Source organism: Triticum aestivum, chromosome 4B (assembly GCF_018294505.1).
Source record: "Triticum aestivum cultivar Chinese Spring chromosome 4B, IWGSC CS RefSeq v2.1, whole genome shotgun sequence".
Classification (NCBI taxonomy): domain Eukaryota; kingdom Viridiplantae; phylum Streptophyta; class Magnoliopsida; order Poales; family Poaceae; genus Triticum; species Triticum aestivum.
This window is the reverse complement of record NC_057804.1, coordinates 31,377,561-31,404,197: the sequence shown is the minus strand read 5'-3', so window position 1 is coordinate 31,404,197 and position 26,637 is coordinate 31,377,561. Positions and strand designations below refer to the sequence as shown.

The following is a 26,637-nucleotide window of genomic DNA, read 5'->3' as shown; positions in this document are numbered from 1 at the left end:
TTGTCCGCGACGGTTGCTACACCACCAAAACCAACCTCGCATCCAACATCAAGATCAATGGTCCCCGTGGTCACTCCGCAGCCACCAGAGACAATGGAGATCCACTGACCTTGCCGGCGGAGCACTGGAGATGAGACGTCTCTATCCTTCTTAATTTGGAAGGTCCTAGCTCAGGAGTCTTCCAGATCCGTGTACGGCTCTTTCAAGAGAGACAGAAGTACCATAGAAATTCATGAGCAAGCACCTTCAACTCATGTCTAAATTTTAACGCGTGTTACGTCAGCCGCCGCCTCCTCCTCATCCAAAACAAAGCTAGGGTTGGTGCCTCTCGCCGGCGCCGCCGCAGGTCCGTCTCGTCTCCCGTGGCCTTAGGGCCATGGGGGCGCGGTGGATCTGGGCAAGGGCCGGCGGTAGGGCTTCGTTGTTAGTCGTTCCTTCGAGTTGTTAGGGTTTGTGTCCTGCTCAGGAAGACGAGACGGCGGCGTCTCCCTGAATATGGAATAAATGTCTCCCCGCCTAGCCCCCGTTCCGGTGGTGCGTTTAGCATCGTTGGTGGGCGTGTGGAGGTGTGTCTCCGGCGGATCTATCCTCGGTGGATTTACTCGGATCCGGTTATTGTTCGTCTATGTTCGTGTGTCTTCAGGTTGGATTTTTTCGATCTACGTTATTCTTCATCAGCGACGGTTGCTGTTCTGGTGCGATGGTTCTATGGGGCCTTAGCACGACGACTTTCCGACTGTCTACTACAACAAGTTGTGTCCGACTCCGATGAGGAAGGGGCGATGATGGCGGCGCGCCTTCGGCTCGCTTCAGTGCTTGTAGTCGTCGATAGGTGGTCTACGGATCTGGGTGTAATTTTTATTATTTCTGATGTTCGTTGTACTGCCATGATTGAAGATGAATAGATTGGAAGTTTCCTCGTAAAAAAAAACTCATGTCTAAATTTTAGAATGTTACGCAAACACTGGCCTACCCTACCAATCTGCCTTTTTGTTATGTCAAGTGCACATGTTGTTCACGTGGAGATGCACGTACGAGTTCTATTCCGGGACACATGCAGATGCATGCAGGCGCTAATTCGCCGATGAACAACCAACTCATCCTCCTCGTATCGTCGAATTGCCGTACATGACCAACCCGTTCAGTCCGCTTTCCTGCACGAGGCGTTCTCCCTGATCCTCCTGACGCGCCGGAAAAACGTCCTGATCCAAATCCGTGCCCACAGCCGGAGCCTGGCGCAGCAACCCCTCCTCCGCCCCGCCACCACCTGCTGATCGAGCACGCGTTAATTAGATGCACGCCGTGCATGATCCAACGAAATAAGAAATGTTTTGCCGATCCGTACCTTGTCGTCGTTGCCGGCGCCGGCGCCGGGATCGTCCGCCCGCTTCCACTCGCCCCACTCCAGCACGCGCGGCGGCCCCGAACACGACGACCTCTGCCCGCCGCGCCGCCGCAGGTGCTGCGCGTACGCGAGCAGCATCGCCCGGCGGTTGTTGTAGCCCCCCGAGGCCGAGCGCGTCCTGGACGAGGACGCGCCGTGGCTGCCGGAACGGCGGCGCGGCAGCTCCTGGTAGGCGGTCACCACGACCGTCCTGGCGGCATCCATGGACGTCTGCGTCGGCATCGGCATGCGTCCGAAGACTGGACCGTGTCGTCGTATCGTCGTATGGTCGTGCGTGGGAGGAGGGTAAATATAGGGGGGGGGGGGGGGGGGGGGGGGGGCGATCACGCGAGACCGCAGGCACACGGTTTGTGGCTGAGATTGGTGGCCGGCGCGGCGAGGCCACATTAGCGGGATCGAGCAGTTCGGCTCGGTCGCTCTCAGTCTCTCTCGTCACAGCCAAGAGGCACCTAGCTGGTTTTTTTTTTTCAACGGTCTTTGGTGGGTGGGCCCGACTCAGTTTAATGTCTTCCCTTATTTTTGACAGGCAGTTTAATTTCTTCCTTGTCTAACATCTAAGCAGAAAGGACAGCCATAACTACTACCCAAAGTCAGCCATCACAAAATACCGGCTGCTGCCTGCTAGACTTGCTCATCAAATCTTGCCTCTCTAGACTCTCATGGCAGTACAAATAACAACAGAGATAATAAAAATTACAACTATGTCCGTGCACCACCTAGTGACAACTGCAATCACTGAAGTGAGCCAAAGGCGTGCGGCCGTTATCGCCCCTCCCTTACCGAAGCCGAGCAACCCTTAGTAGTAGACAGTCGGGAAGTCGTCATGCTAAGGTCCCATAGGACCAGCGCACCAGAGTAACAACCACCGCCGATGAAGAAAGCCGTAAATCAGAAGGATCAAACGTGTAAACACCCAAACGAAGACGAACGAAGACCGGATGCAAACAAATCCACCGGAGACCAGCACCGATCGAATCCCGCGAGATTCGATAGAACACACCTCCACACGCCCTCCGACGATGCTAGACGCACCATCGGGACGAGGATAGAACGTGAGAGATATTATTTCTATTAAGACATTGAACCCAACTAGCAAGATGCCCGTGCATTGCACAGAACATCAGGACACATTTTGTTATAAAACACCTGTTGTGATTGACCCATGCGGGAGTAATCCCATGCGTAGAAATTAATGATATCTCGAGAAAGAGGAGAGATAAGGTGAGGAGGAGTGTGGTGTGGTGATGATTGGTGGTCGGACTGAGCGGAGGCATGGGGATGGACGACGTCGACAGCGGCCACCATGCCAGATTGTTCCAGAGACTTCCTTTTTAATTGCTCAACAATGAGGTTGTGGGAAATAAGGGTGAACGAGGAAAGTCCTTATCTACAAATGTGGAGAGAAGTGCGGATATCTTTTTACAAAATTGCAATGTTTTCTATCCGTCAGATATAGATCGGACGGTCTAAGCTTTTCTTGTGGAGGAAGAAAGAGATACGATAATGGTGATTGGATTGTGCTAATTTCCAGGTGAAAACTGCAATCTCCCTAGTCTCCCATGTTCCTGAGGCTGGTCACAGTGGGGAGGAACTTAGGAATAACATCACACACTTCAATACAACTTTGCTTATGTGGCACGTATTTAATGAAGAGAGAGGTGCTTGTGGGAACTAGCTAAGTTACCGGAACATCACACACTCCAAGAAACAATGAGTCTATAACCTAATAAATACATCGTTGCATGACACTACATAGATGTTCCTACCCACTATGGAGGTAGTAACATAGTCTAGGAAAGTGTGTAAGTTACTATCTTATGTTCTTGCCCATTGTGACCAGCCTGATATGGTTGTACCTTCCGCCCCAAGGTGACCATGCGGAGAGGAAAATATCAAATGGTCAAACGAGAGCACATTTGCAGGCCTAGGGACCAAGGTGGAGTGAGTTCATGGCTTCCCGCAAAATGAATGTGCTCGTGATGAAATAGGTTTGGAAGATCCTTCGCAACAAGGGTGGCATGTGGCTTCATCTTATTAAGACAAGCGCCTCCAAGGGTACTCGCCCTCTAGTGCTCCACATGGGAGGGATCCCAAGGCCTTGTTTTTTTCAGCTTCAACGGGCTTCTAATCAGCTATGGATTTGCTTCACTAGCAAATCTGATTTGCAGAATCAATTTTGTCACTGAAGTACACTAGGAAGAACTTTAGAAAATTATACTGGAAATGGCCCGAACTGGATTGGAGTTTTGCCACTGAAGCTGATTTGAAATAGTTGTTTGTTCAGATCCAGTTTTCTCGGAGTTGGAACCGGTTCCTAAAGCTGACACAAACATAACCCAAGTTTTACGGGTGATCCAATCATATCAATTAAACACCTTATATAGGAGGAAGCCTGACATGAGGTGGAGGATGAAGAGTCCATCCATTTCGTGCTAGACGTTTAGTCCGACCCGAGAGCTCTCATAGGGGAATTCACAACTCTCTTCTCCACGTGCAGTGCTCTGGATGTGCCTGCCACAAACATCCTATGGAATATTCCATTCCATCATCGTCATTCAGGATGGACAAGACAAACGTGTGGCGTGCCCCCTTGGCATTAGTTCCCGGATCCATCTCTCCAGGTGTCTAGAATTCTATATCTTGATTGCTTGCCACGCTACAAATATTCTCATCATGGTCATTGTACCAAAGGTTGGTTGGGGCCTCCATGGAGAAAGCCTCAAAATCTCGGGTCCTTTCAATTTGCTTTTTGAAAAGGTGGTTAAAACCTCCAGCCTCTACATCATTGTGACGCACACATTCATCGCGTCCCTCTAAATGTTATTATCTTTCTTTGACAACTCCTTTTGAGTAGTTTGTCGTTGGACACGAAATTGAGGAGGTGTAACGGGTCGAGCAATGGTATGCCCTTGTGTGACATCTTCTTTTCCTATGTGATACCCCAATTATTATGGAGGTGCATTAGGGTGCATTTGGTGCCCCACAGATTCTTGTGAGTTTTTTTCACGAATGGATTCTTCCGAGTTCATTGTGATCCTTGCGACGCCCTCTCTTGTAGGACCGTAGGAGGAGGAGCCTCCTATGGGTTGCTTTCGCGGCAATCTCCTATGGTACACCACGTACTAGGACGACTTGCATAGTGCAACATACAAGAACGAATAGGGCAACCAACAAGAGAGTAACGTAATCCCACGATTATAGGATCGCACGAGGCGATCAAGGAGGCGACCAGGTTTCCCTTGCGCGCCGCCGGTGACGCCGTCGGTTCCCTCTCTCTCCGTCGGCCGCTCCGGCGGCGAGTGGGAGGGGGAACCTCGGATCTGTTCGCTAGGTGGGTGTGTGTGGTAGGGTTAGGGTTGAGGGAGACGTTGCCGAGGCCGTTGCGCTGGTATCGCGTCGGAATAAGTTTCAGCGGGCTCCGTTCGCGGTCAGGCGAGGCTTTTGCCTGCGTCTAGGAGCCAGCGGGGTTGGGATCCCCGGATATCGTCGAGGTCGCGGGCTATGGTGGCTGGAGGTCCATCGGCATTGGCCGTTTGGGTCCTCAGATGGGCGATGGATGCAGCGAGACGAAGACCTTTCTTCTTGCTTGTTGGTATGATTTGCTGCTGTTGTTCTTCTTCTTCCTATGCGCTGATGTTGGTGGGAGATCCTACTTTGCCCGGGCGGATGGCCCGGCCGTGGTGCTAGACCGGTCGGATGATTCGAGTTCTCTTCCTTTCGGAAGGGACACTTTTCACGGTACTCGAAGCCAAAGATGGCGACAACTGTTGCAGGTGTGTTGCATTGATATCCATGCCCTCTCATCGCTGGTGTCAAGAAAGGAGGAAGCAGCGTGGCGGCAATTGTACCGTGGTCGAAGATGATGACCTGTTTGCGACTGGTTGCAGATCCTTCTGCTACAGGGGTCTTCTCTCAAGATTCAGGGATGATGACACAGAGCTCCGGAGATCTTCTTGTGTTATGGTTGTCTTTAGGGTACTCTAGGTGTTCATGGTCCTTTGTGTTTGTGTTCAGTGTGCTTGTAAGGGTCAACTACTTTGTACTGATTCGTGATATGAATGAAAAAATTCTTAAAAAAAAATTCTCAAAAAAAAAATTTCTAAAAAAAAAACACACAAGAACGAATAACTCGCCACGTGGTGGCACCATGCTGCTTTAGCCGCCAGCAGCGTCACGTGAACAGAATAAACCGACCGTTTGGAAAAAAGAAAGGAAAAAAAAAAGCAGCACCGAGACGTACGTATGCACGCAGCACGCCCGTGACCATCGCGCCAAGAGCGTCATCCACACTCGTCGCTTCCACTTCCACGGGTGTGAACGCGCGCGCCCACGTCGCCGTCGAGCTGGAAGCACATGAGCCACACGCCCACGTAGACACGGCCGGGCACCGCCGGAGAAAGTTAACAAAAGCTCGGCCGATCTGTCCCACGCCGGAGGCCAGCGCCAAAGCTGCCAATCAATCGAGGGAACGGCAGCCAGACCAATCCACCCGAACGGCGCAACATTCTTGTTCCAGACACACATGATCCCACACCGTTTCTCCGTCCAGCAATCAACATTTCCGAGACTGTAAAAGGCGAGTGAAAGCAGGCAAGCAGCACAATTTTTCCACTGGCAAGCAAAGTGGCAACGTCCATTGACACTCGCCTTTTGTTTTGGGTTGCATTACAACTTGTACTACAATGGCCACCACTTGCCTACTGTTATCACTGCGCCATGTGCTAACAGTCCCCAGATACCCGACCCAGACGCCCTCGAATTCTGTTGCCTGCCTGCGCGGCTGCGCCGTTGACAGCCGGTGGACGGACCGGCGACGGCGCGCTTTCACACGCTTTATTACCACTAGTCCACTACCACTGGCCTCACGTCCACGCAAACAGCAGCCATTTTCACCGCTCGCGTCCCCCGCTGACGGGCGGGGCCCACGCGCATCGACCCCGTCCGTCCGTCCTTGTAACCGCGGGCCAATCCACCGCCGGTCGTCGCAGTCAACCCGCGTCCAGCCACCCCGACGTCCCCTTCCCCAACGAGACCACGCAAGGCCCGACCCCGACGCGACTGCCAGCGGGCCCCGCGACGGCGCAGGCCCACCTGGCATTGAAACCGCGGGACCGCCCGCGTCGGAAAATTATTTACCCACCGCGCGCCAGCGAGCGCGCACGCCACCTCTCCTCCCCCGCAAGCAGCCGCAAGCCGCCGAGGCCGACGGCGACGGGAGCCCCCCAATCCCCAAATCCGGCGCCGCGCAGCCAGCCTCGGCCCGGCGTATGGATCCAGATGTTCTCGTGGGCCCGTAGCAAGCAGTCCTCACCCGCCTCCTCCTCCGGCCGCCGCGGCGGGGACGCCGCCGCCGCCGCCATGGACTCCGGCAGCAGCCGCCGCAGCGGCGGCGGGAGCGGGCACGGGAGCGGCCACGGCAGCGGGAGTGGGAGCGGGAGCGGGAGCCGCGGACGCAGCCCGCGGCTGGAGCGGCGCAACGCGGCGAAGCACATCGACTACGAGGTGGGCGCGGCGGCGACGTCCGTGTCCGCCTCGTGGTCGACCTCGTCGTCGGAGCGCTCGCCGGGGGCCCGGCCGACGCGCTCGCTCGACCTCGCGGCCAGGGGCGGCCGCGCGGACTTCCGCATCAACGGCAGCGCGGAGGGGGAGGTCGACGAGCTCTGCCGCAGCCTGGGGCTGTCGGGGCCCGAGGACTTCGCCATCCCCGTCGCCGCCTGGGAGGCCCGCAAGGCGCGCTCCAGCTCCGACCTCCTCGCCCGCCCCCGCCCGGACCCGGACTCGTCGGCTCCTCCCGGGGAGGAGCCCGCCCCCGTCGTCCGCACCGTCTCCGCCCCCGAGGTCCCGTGGCCCGCGCCTCACTCCTTCCCCGACCCCATTCCCGAGGAGTCCATCCACTCCTCCTCCGCTTCCACCGCCACTGCCACTGACTCGGTGGACGAACCCATCATCGCGCCGCCGGAGGAATCCCCCAAAGCTACCCGTGCGGTTGCTGTTGCGGCGCCCGTCGCGGCCTTGTCACTTCCCTCGCCGAGAAGGGGCGGCGGGGAGGTCGGGATCCGGGGCGTCCGGCCGCCAGTGCTCTCCCCGCCTCCGCCGATCACGGGACTCGCGCCGCCACCGGCGAGGCAGTCGTCTGTGGCTGAGATCATGAGCGGGTCGGCCTGGGACATTGTGAACTCGTTCGCTCCCACGGAGGAGAATAGTGAACTGAGAATGGCCTATGGACATGCTGAAACATCTCACATGTCAGACACAGAGGAGGATAATCCTGAGGAGAACGATGAAGGATTGACGGGGCTTGAGGGGGAGCTTAAAGGCTGGAGGGTAGGGGAGACCTTTGAAGGGTTCACCGGGACATCCTCATTGTCGACAACAAATGATGATGATGCATCTAGCACGAATACAGAGGCCGTGTTCGTCATCTCGCCGAATGGCAAGTTCAAGCGGAACATCAAGTCATGGATGCGTGGTGCACTTCTGGGAAGTGGCTCATTCGGGATGGTGTACGAAGGGATCAGTGAGTAAGTAGCAATGTTATTATTGGCATTTTATTGTTCATGCACCTTATATGTTTTAAATTCTGAATGGTCCAAGGAGGTACTGGGCTCTTCTGTCTAATTTAGGCATAACCTGGAAGTAAACCTGTTTATTCGCCTTGTGTTATGATTAGTTTGTCTACAGATAAGCTTAGTTAGTCCAAACAGCCCCATTGTACCATCACTATAACAGGGCAGCATCAGATCATTTAGTATGTGCTAGAGTTTACAAGTACGCAGAACTATATCATTCTTTTTTGCGGGGAGAACTATATCATTCTACAGGTAGATTATCAAACATTTATTTGGGTAAGCATGCGTGTAGTAGTTGGTTTGGGCTTTGGGGTGGAGGTGCTCAGAAAAGATCTGATATGCACTGGTCGCTCAATTTCGTAACACACACACACACACACACACACACATGAACATGGTATATTGAGAATATAATACGGAATAGATTTAACCTTGGCCCTTCAAACCTTATTATTTAGTATACACACCTTGCTATATTCTGGGGGTAGGAACAGGGATTTGTCCAATCAAGCCATTTCTGTAATTTAGCGCAGCCAGGCGAGGCAGCAGACCACTGCAGTCTGGATGTGTTACTGCTGTCTGCCGTAGTAACATGTCTGGTACAACAAATGTTGATTGCTCACGGCATGCTTCTGTACATGTTCTGACCATGATTATTCATATGTCATAAAGCTCACAGTAATCTGCAGAGGGGATCTAGTAGAGTGATTACTGATTGCTTTATCTTCTACTGTTTGGCTGATCTAGGAAGAACTAAGATGGGCTTGAGGGAATCAGTTTGTTTCTGGAAGAAAAATAATATGGCATATTGTATATACAAAAGCAAAGGATACGGTGATTTGACCCTTTACTGACTGAGATTGATTGATACCCAACTCTTGACTTTTGTTCAGCTACTAAAATGCAAAACAACATTATCAATCAGCTGAGCGTTACAAAACATGCCTTCTGATTATCCCTGCACAGTAGACACTTCTCTATTCATGAAAATATTGGAAGGACTTAATGTTTGATACCTATTCTTTAGGAGTGAGCAAGTGTACTTGTTTCAGCTGTACCATTTGGTAAGCATTTAATATATTTTGCTCTCTGTTATTGAATATTTCTGCAGTGAAGGTGCGTTCTTTGCTGTTAAGGAAGTATCGTTGCTTGACCAAGGAAGCAATGCACAGCAATCTATTCTTTCACTTGAACAGGTTCGCTGTTGCTATTGATTTGTCTCAGTTATGATATCAACTATTGTCTATGCACATTTCACATGCTCTGATATCTTCTAAAGCTATATATTTCATTGCCTGATTTTATGTTTGTTTTTTGTTTCTTAGGAAATCGCTCTCCTTAGTCAGTTTGAACATGAAAACATAGTCCAGTATTATGGAACTGACAAGGTATTCCACACTCCTTTTGATGTTACTAGGTTATATGCATTACGATTCTGGATTTTTTTTTCTTTAAGCAATCCTTATGTCACATATAAAATTTGTTTTATTTGTGTATAATGATGTTCAAAATGTAAATGCAGGAAGAATCAAAACTCTACATTTTTATTGAGCTTGTTACACAAGGTTCTCTTTCATCCCTCTATCAAAAGTATAAACTGCGAGACTCACAAGTCTCTGCGTACACAAGGCAGATTCTCAATGGATTGGTTTATCTCCATGAGAGGAATGTGGTCCACAGGTATAATGCTGCTTCTCTTATGATTTATCTTGAAAATAATCAGTGCTCATGAGCCAATAAATTTCATCCTTTCAACCACTTTTCTAGTATTGAATAATGAGTTTTTGCTCTCATGGGTCATGCACTTATTATGTGAATAGCACATAGGGAGCAAGTTTGCTTTCCAAAAGCTAGTACCTGCTCCATCTTCTTAAGGTGGCATCCACCATAGACTACTGGAGGTTAAGTAGGTTCTTTTGGATCATAAGCAAATAAAGCTCTTTTGCTCTACCTTCTTTTTGTTCATTTTGGGTCAAGTGGGAGGGTGAGATGCGAGGAGAATATTTTTTTAATAATTTATTTAAAAAATCAGTGCATTACATGGTTTGTATGCGTATCATCTGTACTGTAGTTTGGGATTGTGAAGCCAACAATACACAACAATGATCAATGAGGTACAGCCTGTTAGAAACAGAGCAACTAATTCGTTCACCGTCATCATTTTGGATTCTCTACATCAGAGCAAGTAAACACTTGACCCTCTGACTGGTACCCTGGAAAAGGCGCCGCTGGCTTGCTTGGTCAAATACAGGCACTGCTTGATTTCTATTTTTCATCCCATTTTGTCTCTTTCTGTTTTGCATTGGACATGTCATTTTTGATGGATATACTGAGAATACACCACTTTAACATTTAGGAGAATTTGCTGTTTTAAACACCCGTAATTCTATGATTTGGCATTTTGATCACTTTATTTATTTTCCCTTCATTTTGTGCATCTTTAACTCACTTGAAATACCAATTTTGCCCTCTACATAAATGAAGTTCTTTATTGTTTTTAAAAACTACACAAGTGCCTTTCACCATACATATCGAAGCATCTGAAGCCTGCAGGCGCATACGCACGCACATGTGCACCACAATTGCCTAACCCTATTCAGCAAAGATCAGATCAATAAATGAGCTATCTCTGGACCTTCATACTACTAGCAAATTAATAGATCCCCTCAATGTGCTCGCTGAGAACTCCAAGGCACAACACCTGTTTTTTTTCTTTCTGAAAAGGCTCTTGTGTTGTAAGTAAAATGGTAGGCGTTGGCATATAGCTATAGAGGGCAAAGTTGATATATCAAACGGGTGGAAAAGAAGCAAAAACATCAAGGGAAAATAATAAAGAGGGTGAAATGTCAAATCATAGAATTACCTGTGTTTAGAGGGTCTAATCCTAAATTACCATAAAATTGATGCCAGTTCATACAAATACTTTTGATTAATTGAGACAGTTCTTTATACTCAGAGATATCAAATGCGCCAATATATTGGTTCATGCAAATGGATCGGTAAAACTTGCAGATTTTGGGTTGGCAAAGGAGGTGAGCCTTGTTTCTTCTACGAGATTATTTGCGCGTCTTCAAATGGCAAATTGTCTTATGTGGTATTTTCTCTTAATTTCAGATGTCTAAAATTAATATGCTGAGATCATGCAAAGGAAGTGTTTATTGGATGGCACCTGAGGTAATAGTCATACTTTAGCCCATGCTGATCAGGTTCAAACTATTCAACTTTTATGTTATTTGGCGATATTTCAGGAATAATCTTGTGGTATCTTTTAATAAGCGCCCAAGTTCTAAATGCACCTTCCCACTTTCAGGTTGTTAATCCTAGAAAAACATATGGGCCTGCAGCTGATATGTGGAGCTTGGGCTGCACTGTGTTGGAAATGCTAACCCGCCAAATACCATATCCCAATGTCGAGTGGGTATGTCATATTTTCAACTTCACATGTTTTAGTTCTCTGGTATTGACTTGCCACACAGAAAATTAAGTATGTTGCATCGTTAACTTTATTATGCATGAGACCTTTGTTGTCTAGGGCATTGAACTTTTGGGTGTGAAAAATGTTATAATTAAGTTGCAGAAAAACTCTGATTCGCTATTTGACTTTCTAATAAAGATGCGGTAGGATGCCAGCAGATCTTGTCCTTTTTCTTTAAGTTAATTGATATTTAGGGATTTGGGAGCTGTCCATGCACTTGCTGAGGCAGAACATGGGGAAATCATCACCTTCCCCCCTTCCAAGCCTGAATCATTTATCAGATATAGCTATTCTAATTTTTATATTTGGTACATATAACAATGATAACCCTGTGCCTTCAAAATTATGTGTTCTTTTTTTTCTATTTTTTATTACGGTGAAAATAGCACGTTATTTGTGTCTGATGATTTGGGTTCCAAAAAGCGTGCGTGTGATTATTTCTATGGAGTGTACTTCTCTCCGAATGATAATCTGGATAACTCGTTGACATTTAACCTACTTGGTGTTGATTGTCGGCTCCCAACTAATGCTTCTTTGCTACTTGTAGACAAATGCTTTCTTTATGATTGGCAAAGGAGAACAACCACCCATTCCCAGCCACTTGTCAGCAGAAGCTCAAGATTTCATACGCCAATGTGTACGAGTCGATCCAGACGAGCGACCTTCCGCATCACAACTTTTGGCGCACCCATTTGTTAACCGGCCACTTCGAGCTTCTTTTGATTCTTTGTCTCCTCCGATCAATAGGCCCTAGTATTGATAGTGTGGTTTCTCTGTTTGTGCCACCACGGTCCACGGCTCATCTCCTGATTTGGTAAGCTGTCTACTTATGCCAAACGTATTGTGTACAAGCATCCTAGATGTTAGCTTTCTCATTTATACTTAGTCAATGCCAGTTCTGCACACCATTGTTCCATTTTATCATATAGCCTATCGTTTTTGCAGATCTTCATGATCTCCACCATGGGGGGCAGTACTTTAGGAGGACGTAGTTGAGCATGTGCAGTCAAATAGGATGATGGGTGAGGTTGAGCACTGACCATGTTTGTTCGATTGTTTGTGCATTTTTTTCATAGGCAAAGTTTTCGATAGATTTTGTTGTACAACTTAGTGGAGGAGAGAGTTGGAACTGCAGTGCTGCTAGGGTGTCCTGCTGCTTTGTAAATGTTTGACCACTGGCTATTATTCTTTACCCCATGGCTGCTTGTTGCTCCTAAATCAACCGGAGCATTACTATCGCATGGTATAGCGGTATTCTTTTCTTCTAGTGAGTGGAAATTTTGCATTTTTTGTGGTGTTATCGCTTATTTTCCGTAATTTTGTTTGGTGATTATTCGCTGTACTGTACGGTGGAAAGGGAGTAACTGGCATTGATCTTAGGGCATGTACAATGGTCGATAAGGTAGTCTTATCTTAAATCTTGCATGTAATTTAGAGATGGCAAAAAAACATGTCTACAATGGGTCATCTCTTAACCTTATCTTCAATAACTAGTTATTCCTAAAAATATGGTGAGACATATTGTGCTAACAGATCATCTCTTGCCTTCTCTTAATTAAGAGAAGACAAGCCTTCTCTTATGATTTCTCTCTCCTCCACCTCATCATTTATCCTACGTGGCATTGCTAAGATAGAACCATTGTACATGCCCTTAGCATTCTGTTTGCTGACTGGATCATCAAATGGGATGCTAACTGTATTACCTGCCCTGAAAACTGGAATGTGATTGAGGTCCCGTTGGATTTACTATGATTAACTTGCACATGGTGGTCGGTCGCTAAATAATTGCGGTTTGACTAAACAGCCGACAGTACTATATCGGTTAAATCCTTCCGTATGTAGAGTGTGCTTTACCCTGTTCGTTGAATATTTTGGTGGAGTAAACTTTGGGTGAAATGCTAATTGCATTTGCCGTACGACACGAAGTAGTAGTAACACGGGAAAAAAAAATACTAATCCCAATGGCGAAGGCTCATGCCACCACTGGATTTCGGCTGTGTCCGCGGCTCCGCGCGTACTCGGGACCTTTGACAGCCAGACTATCTGCGGCCGTACGTGGTCGAGATGGATAAGCAACCTCTTCTCCCAGAGGACTCGTCTCCTGCATCACAGGACACCGTGCTCGTATGTCGTCTACCAGTCTGTACTCTGGAGTCTGGACTCTGGAGTGTGCTACTCGCAGCAGCCACGGTCCGTGGCCATACGATACGGATGGCGGACTGGGCGCCCACGGCGCCAGCCCCGTCGCCGTCTCCTCCGTCTCCCGGTTTTGTCCCGCCTGCTCGTGTAAGTCGTGAACTCGTGATGAGCCAGACGGCGACCCGGCACGCAGCACCGCCCGCACCGTAAAACCCATACCCGGCCCGGCCTGGATGGAGCACGCCAGCCCCCCTTGTCTCGGAAGTGTGCGTGCACGTTGCATGCACACACACCTGGCTCTGGCTGGCCGCCGCACGCACGGCAAGCCGAGCGAAATCCCAGCGATAGGCGCGCGCATCACGGGATTGCAATAGAAAAGGCGAGCAGCAGTAGTACAGTAGAGTGATTTACGCGCGGGGGCCTCGTAGCGGCCGCGCTTATTCCGGCGCAGCGCGCGACACGCGGTCACCCCCCGCACCCGCCCGCATCGCCGCGCGCTCCACCGCCGCTCAAGCAAGCAAGTAGCGGCAGCCAGGCCGAGAGGATCTCTTCTCGAGGGACGCGCCGCACCAGCACCAGCACCATCACCATCACCATCGCCATGAGGAGGGGGCCTCAGCAGCAGCAGCAGCAGGGGGAGCCGGCGGCGCCGGGGACGGGGGCGGGGGTGGTGCGCGTGGACAAGGCGTCGCCTTCCGCCAGCTCGACGACGCCTTCTTGCAGGTCAGTCGGCCAGTCCAAACCCACCTTCGCCAAGTACTACTACGATTTTTATCCACTCGCCGCCTGGTTCGACCGTCGGGGAGCCGAGGGTCAATGGAACAGTAGTGCACTCTCTCCCGGCGCACCCGCAGCGCCAGGTTCCCGGCGTGGCAGAGCCGGAGCGCGTGCCGGCAGGCCGGCCGGCGTCGCGCGCTGGGTTTCTTCTGGCCGGCTTTGCTCCCTAATTTGTCGCCGACGATGGCCCCGGCGCGTTCTACGTGCGTGGACGGTCTGGCCTGGCGATCTGTATCGCGAGTGGTGTTCAGGATAGGATGCTCTGATTCGACGGCGTGGAGACGATGCGCATGTTCGAGCTGTTTTGCCAAGATAATCAACGCCGAAGTGTCGATCGTATCCGTGCACTCGAAAGAGATGGATGGATGGATGCGGTGCTTGCCAACCACTGCAATGGGACGTCCGATTTACTACAGAAATTTGTCAAGACGTTGATGTGTGCATTTTGTACATCAAATTTGTGTCTCATAAACACGAGGTTGCGCTGTGCATTCTGTTGAACTTTTTTTTTTCTTCATACAATTATGTGTCAACATTGGATAAAACTGTACCGTACTAGCTAACTTCTTCTCCTATGAGTGTCAATCGTATTGCGCTGTATATACAACAGAAAATTTCAAAATGTACACCTAAAGTATGCATCCTACACTCATCCGCAAACATTCTTAGTAACTACCAATACTTAGGCTGTATATCATATAAGAAATACTCCCTCCGTTTCTAAATACAAGTCTTTTCAGAGATTTCAATATGAACTACATACGGATGTATACAGAGTTACAGGCATACTTTAGAGTGTAGATTCACTTATTTTGCTCCGTATGTAGTCCATATTGAAATCTCTAAAAAGACTTGTATTTAGGAATGGAAGGAGTAGTATAGAGTGCAGTGCAGTTCTTCATTCTGTTTTCGCAAAATAAAAAGTTCTTTCATTCTGTTCTTTTATATATCCTTATGGGCTTGTGTGCACATGCTTACCAGCACATCTTTTAATTCTGTTATATATCCTGTACTGGAAATACTTTTCTTGTTGGTTATACATATACCTCTGCACTAACCACCTTTTTTTTCTGTCGCTATCCTGCTTCTGTACATCGGAATATCTTCTATTGTGCTTATATATACTATATATAATTATTTTGCCTTTGTGTTGACGCCTTTTTTGATTTTTTGGCTTCCCTTTTTATTTATGTGTTTGTTTCAGAAACAAACAAAAATCTGGCTTGGCGAAGTTCTCCATGTCAGGTTTGATGAAGACATTTTGGTAGCAGACCTCCTAGGTGACGGGGAATTGCTGTAAGATCCATTCATCATCACTTTCTACTTCTCTAGCGTGCAATCCTACTACCTGGTATTACTTTGTACTCCCTCTCTAAAGAAATATAAGAGCTATATTTCTTTATAAAGGGAGTAGGTTTTTTGTATGAATTTCCAGTTATGTAATGTGCAACTAAGAAATCTTGGGTTGCAGTGAATGATATGCTTTAGCTAATAATGCCTAATAGGCAACTTTGGTTCTTTACAAGTGTGGGCTTATGTCTACATTATGAGCCAACTGTTCAGAAAAATAATGCTTAACACTTCCCAATCCTTTACCTTAATTTATATGGGCAATATTAATCAAAGTAGTCACATGTTCTGACACATTTTTATTTCCTTAGCTTTTCATAATTTTTTTTTGATATCTTAATTCTGTTTGTTATGCCGACAGATTTCAAGTTTCCAAAGTGATATGGAAGAGGCTACTCAGAAAGAACAAAGAACAACTCAAGCAATCAAAAGTATATATTTATGAGAGGCCATCTTTTGGTAAAACTAACGGGAAATATACTCCATATCCAAAAGTAGACTCGTTTCTAAAGGTATTGATAATTTAATGTTACTCGTAGCAGTTCAGTCAAGTCGTCATCTTTATTTTCAGTTTATAAGTGCATTAATTTTCACTTTACTGGCTTGATATTTATTTTCTTTCGAAAGGGCAGGTTTATCATTTTATTTTATTTTCCAGGTATGCCAAACCCTTGGATTAGCTGGAATTGATTTGTTTACCCCTTCTGATGTGGTCGAGAAAAGAAATGTTCGGAAAGTGTGTATGTGCATACGCTCACTGTCTAAAAAGGCTGGCATGATGCAGCTGAACGTAAGTCCTAGATTTGAATCCAACCTATTTCAACAATGCCTCTCTTTCTGCAAAATAAAAACCTTTCGGTCAAATTTTCATTGACCAATAAACACTGTAGTTCTAAAACAAGTGTTTCTGCTCCCTGGTGACAGGTGCCTGATTTTGATGTTGTAACCCACACAATAGCCATGCCCAACTATATTGTTGGAGGCATCCGCAGAAGTCTGGAGCAGCCACAATGCAGTTCATCTTGTTCGAGTGGGCACAGTCCGCGTGCCATTTCTAAAGTAGTGCATTAGCTGGCAAACTCTTTGTAACAATGGTTTCAGTTTTCTTTGCATGTTCTTGCCGACTGATCAATATTATTCCTTTCAATCCCTATTTTCCACAGAGCATATTTGAAGGACAGAATGATGAACAAAGCGACCGACATTATGACTCTGATGAAGCAGAGAGCAGTCTCTTTGTGCTAGGGCCTCAGGATTCTCTTGATGACGACAAACTTTCCGAGCTTTTGCAGTTGGGCGATGCCCCCAAGGAAGAAAGAGAAGGCTATGGAGACAGTGGGCATGAAATGCCCGAGGAGAAGTCGCTAGCCGAATCAGCGGGATCACTTGAAGCTGGTGTTATGGATGCTGATACTAGGAATTCGACTCCTTTTCATGAGAACCTACTCTCACCAACAGATCGGTGTTCAACAACTAGAACAAATAAATGTTCACTAAGTTCAGAAGAATCAGACTCCATAAACAGTTATTTAGCTTCCGACAGTTGCAAGAATGATTTGGACGGTCCTCCTGTCAAAGTGTCCGAAAGGATTCATGATGGACACGTCGAACCTTCACATGATTCTGTTCAGGGAAATGGGAAAATATTCACTGACCATCCAGAAAAAGATGACAGCGCAAGCCAAGAGCTGAAACATGAATTCAGCACTAAGGATCACATGGTATTTCCTGATAAAATGCCAAGCATTTTGGATGCTACTCTTATTGTTATTTCTTTTTGTCTGGACTACCACAATATAACAATAACATTTATCTTGCTTTCACTAACCCAGGACGCTTGCAAATCTGACGAACCGGGAACAACTGAAAGCAACAGCAATGCTCAGGGGACCGGGAACAATGCTCCCAAATCAGGGAAAGGGGTGCTGAAGTCAGTTGCTGGAGGGATCACGCTCATCGGCGCCGTGTTCTTAGTAGCTCATCTCAGGTATGGGACCATTGTGAGCATTATACAGCAATCTGACGTGCAGGACATTACTAGATCTTCTGAAACCAGAGCCGTATGCATCTTTTTGATGCAGAGGCCGGGGCAAAACCCCCTTTTCAAAAAAAAAAAGATCTTCTGAAACCGTCTATTAATGCTGCAGGAGGAGCAAGGGGATAAGCTTTACAACTATTTTGCCTTCACTTTCTGAGAAATCAATTCAGAGCGACTCGAGGGCGAACAATGTGGACAACGGAAAGACAACCGAGGTGTATCCAGGCGGCTGGCTCAAGGTTTGACAGGAGGGACATGCCGAATAAACGGGCGCAATTTGAAAGGTTATGTCTGATGTAAATTCATATCTACTGTACTTATGGAGCGTTATATACCAGCGGTATCCTAATTTGGTTATAGAGCTGCGTCAAGTGACCTAAAGTTAAATGTGATATATATTACCGTTCTTTCCGTGTAAAGAATTGTATAGGTGATTTATCACTGTTCATAATTCAGAGCAACTTTCTAATAGCTTCAGGCTGCGTTGTCATGGAGGTGAAATATGTCCAAATTTTTGAGCTAGCTTTTGCCTACTTTCACTCGTTGTCATGGCTATTTTTCACAGCAGATTAATACGGTTTTGTCAATTCTGAGTTGTCGAGGCCTCCTTTGTTTCATATTGTAGAAATATCATAGGAATAGGAAACTTGTACAAAATCAGATGTCATGTTGTGTTGTATGGATTGTTTGTTTGGGGGTTGTTGCTTTATATATAAAGCGGGGCGAAAGCCTTTTTCGTTAATGAGATGCCATGTATCTCAAATCCTATGAATAGGAATAGGAAAAGAGATGTCCTTTGGTTCACATCATATGATTTTTTTTCATATCCTAAAAAAATGATTTTTTTATTAAGTCTAGACTAATGTTTATTTTTCTATGAATTGTTGAGGATAGAAAGAATTCCTTGATAGGAATAGGATTCTACTCCTACAAACCAAATAACTCTAAAGGATTTTTTTTCTATAGAAATCTTTTGCTGTAAAATTCCTACAAAATTTCTCCAAACCAAATGAGGCCTGAGTTTTTATTATGTCTATGTTAACATCTTGAGCTGTCTGATGTCTCGGTGTTGATTTGTAGACATGGTATAGAGAATTTTGTATCTTTTGCGAAAAGGTCAAATGCCATGTATTATATATTAAGTAGCACATGCCTTATGAAAATACATTTATATTTTTTTAACACAGTATAGACGCAAGCACTCATATATACGCGCATACATTCACCCTTATAAACGCACACACGCATACCCTACCCCTATGAGCACCTTCCAGATACTGAGCCGGCATATCATCTTGAGATTTTACGAAGTCACTGTAGGCACCTCGTAGTCGACCGGAATGTCTCCTGCCACCGAACACACATTGCCGGAAAATACTGAAATAAATTCAGGACAAATAAGAGCATCAGGACTTGAACCCTGATAGATTGCCGGTGGACATCGTTTATTATCCATGCTATAATTGTATTGATAGGAAACTCAGATACATGTGTGGGTATATAGACAACACCATGTCCCTAGTAAGCCTCTAGTTGACTAGCTCGTTGATCAATAGATGGTTACGGTTTCCTGACCATGGACATTGGATGTCGTTGATAACGGGATCACATCATTAGGAGAATGATGTGATGGACAAGACCCAATCCTAAGCCTAGCACAAAGATCGTGTAGTTCGTATGCTAAAGCTTTTCTAATGTCAAGTATCATTTCCTTAGACCATGAGATTGTGCAACTCCCGGATACCATAGGACTGCTTTGGGTGTACCAAACGTCACAACGTAACTGGGTGGCTATAAAGGTGCACTACGGGTATCTCCGAAAGTGTCTGTTGGGTTGGCACGAATCGAGACTGGGATTTGTCACTCCGTGTAACGGAGAGGTATCTCTGGACCCACTCGGTAGGACATCATCATAATATGCACAATGTGACCAAGGGGTTGATCACGGGATGATGTGTTACGAAACGAGTAAAGAGACTTGCCGGTAACGAGATTGAACAAGGTATCGGCATACCGACGATCGAATCTCGGGCAAGTAACGTACCGTTTGACAAAGGGAATTATATACGGGGTTGATTAAATCCTCGACATCGTGGTTCATCCGATGAGATCATCGAGGAGCATGTGGGAGCCAACATGGGTATCCAAATCCCGTTGTTGGTTATTGACCGGAGAGCCGTCTCGGTCATGTCTGCATGTCTCCCGAACCCGTAGGGTCTACACACTTAAGGTTCGGTGACGCTAGGGTTATTAGGAAGACTTGTATGTGATTACTGAATGTTGTTCGGAGTCCCGGATGAGATCCCAGACATCACGAGGAGTTCCGGAGTGGTCCGGAGGTAAAGATTTATATATAGGAAGTCCAGTTTCGGCCACCGGGAAAGTTTCGGGGGTCATCGGTATTGTACCGGGACCACCGGAAGGGTCCCGGGGGTCCACCGGGTGGGGCCACCTATCCTGGAGGGCCCCATAGGCTGAGGGGGCGTGGGAACCAGCCCCTGGTGGGCTGGTGCGCCCCCCCTTGGGCCTCCCATGCGCCTAGGGTTGGAAACCCTAAGGGGTGAGGGCGCCTCCACCTGTCTTGGAGGCTAATCAACCCCTAGGGCCGCCGCCCCCCTCCCTAGATGGGATCTACAAGGGGCCGGTGCCCCCTAGGCCCCTATATATAGTGGAGGGGAGGGAGGGCAGCCGCACCTGAGTCCCTGGCGCCTCCCTCTCTCCCATGACACCTTTTCCTCCCCGCTTGCGCTTGGCGAAGCCCTGCCGGGATCCCGCTACTTCCACCACCACGCCGTCGTGCTGCTGGATCTCCATCAACCTCTCCTCCCTTGCTGGATCAAGAAGGAGGAGATGTCTCTCCCAACCGTATGTGTGTTGAACGCGGAGGTGCCGTCCGTTCGGCGCTAGGATCATCAGTGATTTGGATCACGACGAGTACGACTCCATCAACCCCTTCACTTGAACGCTTCTGCTTAGCGATCTACAAGGGTATGTAGATGCACTCTCCTTCCCCTCGTTGCTAGTCTCTCCATAGATAGATCTTGGTGACTCGTAGGAAAAATTTAAATTTTTGCTACGTTCCCCAACAGTGGCATCATGAGCTAGGTCTATTGCGTAGATTCTTTGCACGAGTAGAACACAAAGTAGTTGTGGGCGTTGATTTTGTTCAATATGCTTACCGTTACTAGTCCAATCTTGTTTCGACGGTATTGTGGGATGAAGCGGCCCGGACCGACCTTACACGTACACTTATGTGAGACAGGTTCCACCGACTGACATGCACTTGTTGCATAAGGTGGCTAGCGGGTGCCAGTCTCTCCCACTTTAGTCGGATCGGATTCGATGAAAAGGGTCCTTATGAAGGGTAAATATCAATTGGCATATCACGTTGTGGCATTTGCGTAGGTAAGAAACGTTCTTGCTAGAAACCCATAGCAGCCACGTAAAACATGCAAACAACAATTAGAGGACGTCTAACTTGTTTTTGCAGGGTATGCTATGTGATGTGTTATGGCCAAAAGAATGTGATGAATGATATGTGATGTAAGATATTGATCATGTTCTTGTAATAGGAATCACGACTTGCATGTCAATGAGTATGACAACCGGCAGGAGCCATAGGAGTTGTCTTTATTTATTGTATGACCTGCGTGTCACTGAATAACGCCATGTAATTACTTTACTTTATTGCTAAACCGTTAGCCATAGTAGTAGAAGTAATAGTTGGCGAGACAACTTCATGGAGACACGATGATGGAGATCATGATGATGGAGATCACGGTGTCATGCCAGTGACGATGATGATCATGGAGCCCCGAAGATGGAGATCAGAAGGAGCAAAATGATATTGGCCATATCATGTCACTTTTTGATTGCATGTGATGTTTATCATGTTTATGCATCTTATTTGCTTACAACGACGGTAGTAAATAAGATGATCCCTCATAATAATTTCAAGAAGGTGTTCCCCCTAACTGTGCACCGTTGCGAAAGTTCGTTGTTTCGAAGCACCACGTGATGATCGGGTGTGATAGATTCTAACGTTCACATACAACGGGTGTAAGCCAGATTTACACACACGAAACACTTAGGTTGACTTGACGAGCCTAGCATGTACAGACATGGCCTCGGAACACAAGAGACCGAAAGGTCGAACATGAGTCGTATAGTAGATACGATCAACATGAAGATGTTCACCGATGATGACTAGTCCGTCTCACGTGATGATCGGACACGGCCTAGTTGACTCGGATCATGTATCACTTAGAAGACTAGAGGGATGTCTATCTTAGTGGGAGTTCATTAGATGAACTTAATTATCCTGAACATAGTCAAAAGGTTTTTGCAAATTATGTCGTAGCTCGCGCTTTAGTTCTACTGTTTTAGATATGTTCCTAGAGAAAATTTAGTTGAAAGTTGATAGTAGCAATTATGCGGACTGGGTCCGTAAACTGAGGATTGTCCTCATTGCTGCGTGGAAGGCTTATGTCCCTAATGCACCGCTCGGTGTGCTGAACCTCGAACGTCGTCTGTGGATGTTGCGAACATCTGACATACACGTTTTGATGACTACATGATAGTTCAGTAATGTTAAATGGTTTAGAATTGAGGCACCGAAAACATTTTTGAAATGGCGCAGAACATATGAGATGTTCCAAGAGCTGAAATTGGGATTTCAGGCTCGTCCCCACGTCAAGAGGTATAAGACCTCCGACGATTTTCTTAGCCTGCAAACTAAGGGAGAAAAGCTCAATCGTTGAGCTTGTGCTCAGATTGTCTGAGTGCAACAATCACTTGAATCGAGTGGGAGTTAATCTTCCAGATGAGATAGTGATGTTTCTCCAAAGTCATTGCCATCAAGCTGCTAGAGCTTCGTGATGAACTATAACATATCAGGGATAGATATGATGATCCTTGAGATATTCGCAATGTTCGACACCGCGAATGTAGAAATCAAGAAGGAGCATCAATTGTTGATGGTTAGTGAAACCACTAGTTTAAAGAAGGGTGTCGGTGTCAAAACCGACGGATCTCGGGTAGGGGGTCCCGAACTGTGCGTCTAGGCGGATGGTAACAGGAGACAAGGGACACGATGTTTTTACCCAGGTTCGGGCCCTCTCGGTGGAGGTAAAACCCTACTCCTGCTTGATTAATATTGATGATATGGGTATTACAAGAGTTGATCTACCACGAGATCAGAGAGGCTAAACCCTAGAAGCTAGCCTATGGTATGATTGTTGTTCGTCCTATGGACTAAAACTCTCCGGTTTATATAGACACCGGAGAGGGCTAGGGTTACACAGAGTCGGTTACATTGGGAGGAGATCTTCATATCGTATCGCCAAGCTTGCCTTCCACGCCAAGGAAAGTCCCATCCGGACACGGGACGAGGTCTTCAATCTTGTATCTTCATAGTCCGGGAGTCCGACCAAAGGTCATAGTCCGGCCATCCAGACACCCCCTAATCCAGGACTCCCTCAGTAGCCCCTGAACCAGGCTTCAATGACGACGAGTCCGGCACGCAAGTTGTCTTCGGCATTGCAAGGAGGGTTCCTCCTCCGAATACTCCATAGAAGATGTTGAACACAAGGATAGTGTCCGGCTCTGCAAAAATAAGTTCCACATACCGCTGTAGAGAGAATAATATTTGCACCAATCTAATCTGCTGACGTATTCCACAACATGACATCACGCCACGGCCAGGCTTTTATTCGAATCGTTTTACTGTTCCACCTCAGCGCGTTTAGTGAGGCAGTTTCCTTGGCACGTCTTGTCAAAGCAGAGATCGTGTCCCCTTATTCTGGGATTCTCATCAATACGGGCGTGGGTAACCCAACCGCGCCATTAACCGCGGCGCTTGGGAGATAAGCGAGTTTTATTAGGCTGGTGGGGGCTCGCAGTTTCGGCCGCCCATATAAGGGGATAAGGATCTACCCTTTCCATTTACGCCTTCTTCCTCCTTTGCTTATCCGTCCCTGCGCGCTCGAGCTCCAACGCCCAAGCCCGCACTTCCCACCTCAACCTTCTCCAATTATGTCTGGAGCGGGAGGTAGATGGGTGGCCTCCTCCGTCACAGAGGAGCAAATCAAAAAGTTGAGGACGGCCGGATACTTGTCTGACGACATCGCGCACCGGCTTCCAGATGCGGGGCAACTCATCCCCACCCCCAGGCCCCATGAGAGGGTTGTTTTTCCCCCCTCATTTCCTCCGTGGACTGGGTTTTCCTCTTCACCCGTTCGTTCGGGGCTCATGTTCTACTACGGCCTGGACTTCCACGATCTGGCCCCGAACTTTATCCTCAACATCTCGGCGTTCATCGTCGTGTGCGAGGCCTTCCTCTGCATCCAGCCTCACTTCGGCTTATGGCTGAAGACTTTTAATGTCAAGCAGAAAGTCGTGGGCGGCCGCCAAGCAGAGTGCGGAGGCGCCATGGTGGGAAAAATAGCCAACGTTACATGGCTCGAGGGCGCCTTCGTAGATACCATCAAAGGATGGCAATCGGGGTGGTTCTACATCACCGAGCCGCGCGACCCCAAATGGGAAGCGGCCCCCGAATTCCGGTCTGGCTTTCCCACACGGCTCACCTCCTGGAAAGAGACGGGCCTAACGTGGGGAGATTCGGAAGAGCTGACCGGACTCCAAACCTGCATCAAAAAGCTGGTGAGCAAGAACCTCAAGCTCGTCAACATAGTCCAGGTCATGCTTATCCGCCGGGTCCTCCCATGCCAACAACGGGCCTTCAAATTGTGGGAGTTCGATCCGGCATAGCACCCAACCTTGAGCGGGCTCTTCGACACCACGTACAAAGATGCCTGGAAGGTGCTGTTCAAGGGTGCCGAGGCCCCCGCATCCGCTACCGAGGATCGCGGATTCAGCTCGCGGCGCCAGGCCAATGAGGTAAGCTATTCTACCCTTTACGGGACTCTTGTCTTTCATAGTTTGACTCTATGCGGGATCTAAAGTCCCCTACCTTTGACAGGACTGACTGAAAAAGTCGGGGCAGGTTATCTGTCCGGCTCCCCTACCAGAAGACCCAGCGGACGCCCGATTGACGGGGCTGCTGGTTCCGGCACCTCACGTGGTGTCGGAGAAGAAGGCCAAGAAGAAGGCCACGGGGACTCGAAAGAGCTCCCGGCGCCTGGTGGTGTCGGATTCATCGCCCGACAACCCCCACGCACCCTCCGCCTCTGAAGACGAGGAGGAGGAGGAATAAGAAGAAGCCTCTCCCCCTCCAACAGGGGAAGGAAAGAAAAGAAAGGCCGGAGGGTCCAAGAAGGGGAAGACCCTTCTGCCGGACTACGCCTCCGATGCCAAAGACGGCGGGGAGGAATGGCCAGCCAGGGTCAAGCCCCTGGCAAAATCGTAAGTGTCCGGCTACCCGAATGACTTATGGCGCTCCTCTATTATTCGATAGCTTCTGACGCCGAATTTAATTATGCAGTCCGCCCAGAGCTTAGCTCGGTGATTCGTCGAGCGGCTCCCTGAATTCGTCGGATGTGAATAGCGCTTCACTTCCGACGGCCTCCTCCCCGCTCCCTGCGGACGACGCCGAGGTGGAGTCCCAAAAGGGACCGAACCAGGAGGAGGTGGTCCTGGAGGCGCCTAAAGGCGACCTCCCGGACTCCAGGCCCAAAGGGAGTAAAGCCCCAGGGGGATCTAAGTCCGGCCCCGGGCCGGACACGGCTCCGGAACCATCAACAGTTCCAGAGTCCGACAGGCGGCGCCTTCATAAGAAGGGCAAGCCTACGACACCGGCGACCCCCGTCCATCCGGAGGCGCCGGACAATTTGCTGGAGGTGCTTAACGGCGCCTCCATCGATGAAGAACACCACACTGTTATGAGTGCGGTGATTCAGAAGGTTCAGTCCGCCAAGAGCGGGCTGACAGAAGCCTATACAAGTCTGTTAACAGGCTTTGAGGTACGTGTTCAAAACACATAAAAAATGTTACCGCATAGATAGTAGCCCCTGATGCTCAGTTCGGTGTTCGGAAAGAAAAGCCGAGCTGAGGATCTAAAAAGATATACGCAGGAGTCTAATAAAAATATGTCAATATGGGAATGCAGGCTGCGCTGCTGACCTCTGCCGCACTGACTGCGGAGGTCAATGCATTGAAGGAAAGCCTCGAGCGGTCTGAGAGCGAGCTCGGTCGTGCCAAGAAGCAGCTCGAGGATAAATAGGGCACGTAGTACCGCATGTAAATGTATATAGAAATACTTGGTTGCAAATAATGATAGGACCAACATAAATGTTGCAGGGGCCACGGCCGAGGTGGCAACCCTGAAGGAGGCGGTCTCCAAGGCCGAAAACAGTGTGGCCCTGGAGCGCACCAAGTGAGAGAAGCAGGAGGCGCGGGTGGCGGAGGTGCGGCAAGAGCTCCAGGCTCTCGTGGAAAAACACGAGAGTTTGGAGCGTGACTCGAAGAATCGGGAGTCCGAGCTCGCCTTGGCTCTTGAGAGTGCCAAAACCGCTAAGGCCGAAGCCCAGAAGGCCCTCCAGGAGATCGAGGCGATGAAGAAGATAGCAGCGGGTAAGGCATTCTTTATGTAAAGCAAGAACATAAAAGTAAATTATCTGTTACTTACCCAAATCCGGAGCTCTCCAGGAGCGTTCGCCGATCTCCCCTGTAGTGTGTCTGATGCTGCCGCATTCTACCGAGTTGAGGAGGGGAGCTCGACGGAAAAGGTGTTCTGGTCTCAGTATGCTGAGGCTGAACATCCGGTGCCCCTGAGCGACCAGCTGAAGCAGCTGGTCGAGCTCCACAAGGTGGCCGAACAGGCCATGAAGGGCCTCATAGTTCGGCTGTGGCCTAGAGAAGCCATGCCTGTGTAACGCCCCGGATACAACTTTCCATATTCGTAACTCCGACTCTTGCCATTTCCGGC

The 26,637-nt window shown here is 48.4% G+C and overlaps 1 protein-coding gene and 1 pseudogene across 2 annotated transcripts; one reads left to right on the top strand and one right to left on the bottom strand.

The window, feature by feature from the left end:
* Positions 1 to 921: 921 nt before the first annotated feature.
* Positions 922 to 1,653, bottom strand: LOC123094328 (uncharacterized). The gene is made up of 2 exons (XM_044516360.1): positions 1,346 to 1,653; positions 922 to 1,267 (listed from the first exon to the last, which is right to left on the bottom strand). The coding sequence occupies exons 1-2, from the start codon at positions 1,631 to 1,633 to the stop codon at positions 1,142 to 1,144; spliced, it is 414 nt and encodes a 137-aa protein (XP_044372295.1). The 5' UTR covers positions 1,634 to 1,653; the 3' UTR covers positions 922 to 1,141.
* A 4,897-nt stretch (positions 1,654 to 6,550) lies between these two features.
* Positions 6,551 to 18,230, top strand: LOC123089925 (mitogen-activated protein kinase kinase kinase 1b-like; annotated as a pseudogene). The gene is made up of 17 exons (XR_006442413.1): positions 6,551 to 7,926; positions 9,086 to 9,170; positions 9,300 to 9,362; positions 9,497 to 9,654; positions 10,931 to 11,006; positions 11,089 to 11,148; positions 11,285 to 11,392; positions 11,997 to 12,202; positions 13,632 to 13,715; positions 13,994 to 14,311; positions 15,570 to 15,661; positions 16,077 to 16,227; positions 16,374 to 16,505; positions 16,640 to 16,774; positions 16,879 to 17,436; positions 17,548 to 17,702; positions 17,863 to 18,230. The product of XR_006442413.1 is annotated as a mitogen-activated protein kinase kinase kinase 1b-like (transcript).
* The last annotated feature ends 8,407 nt before the right edge of the window (positions 18,231 to 26,637 follow it).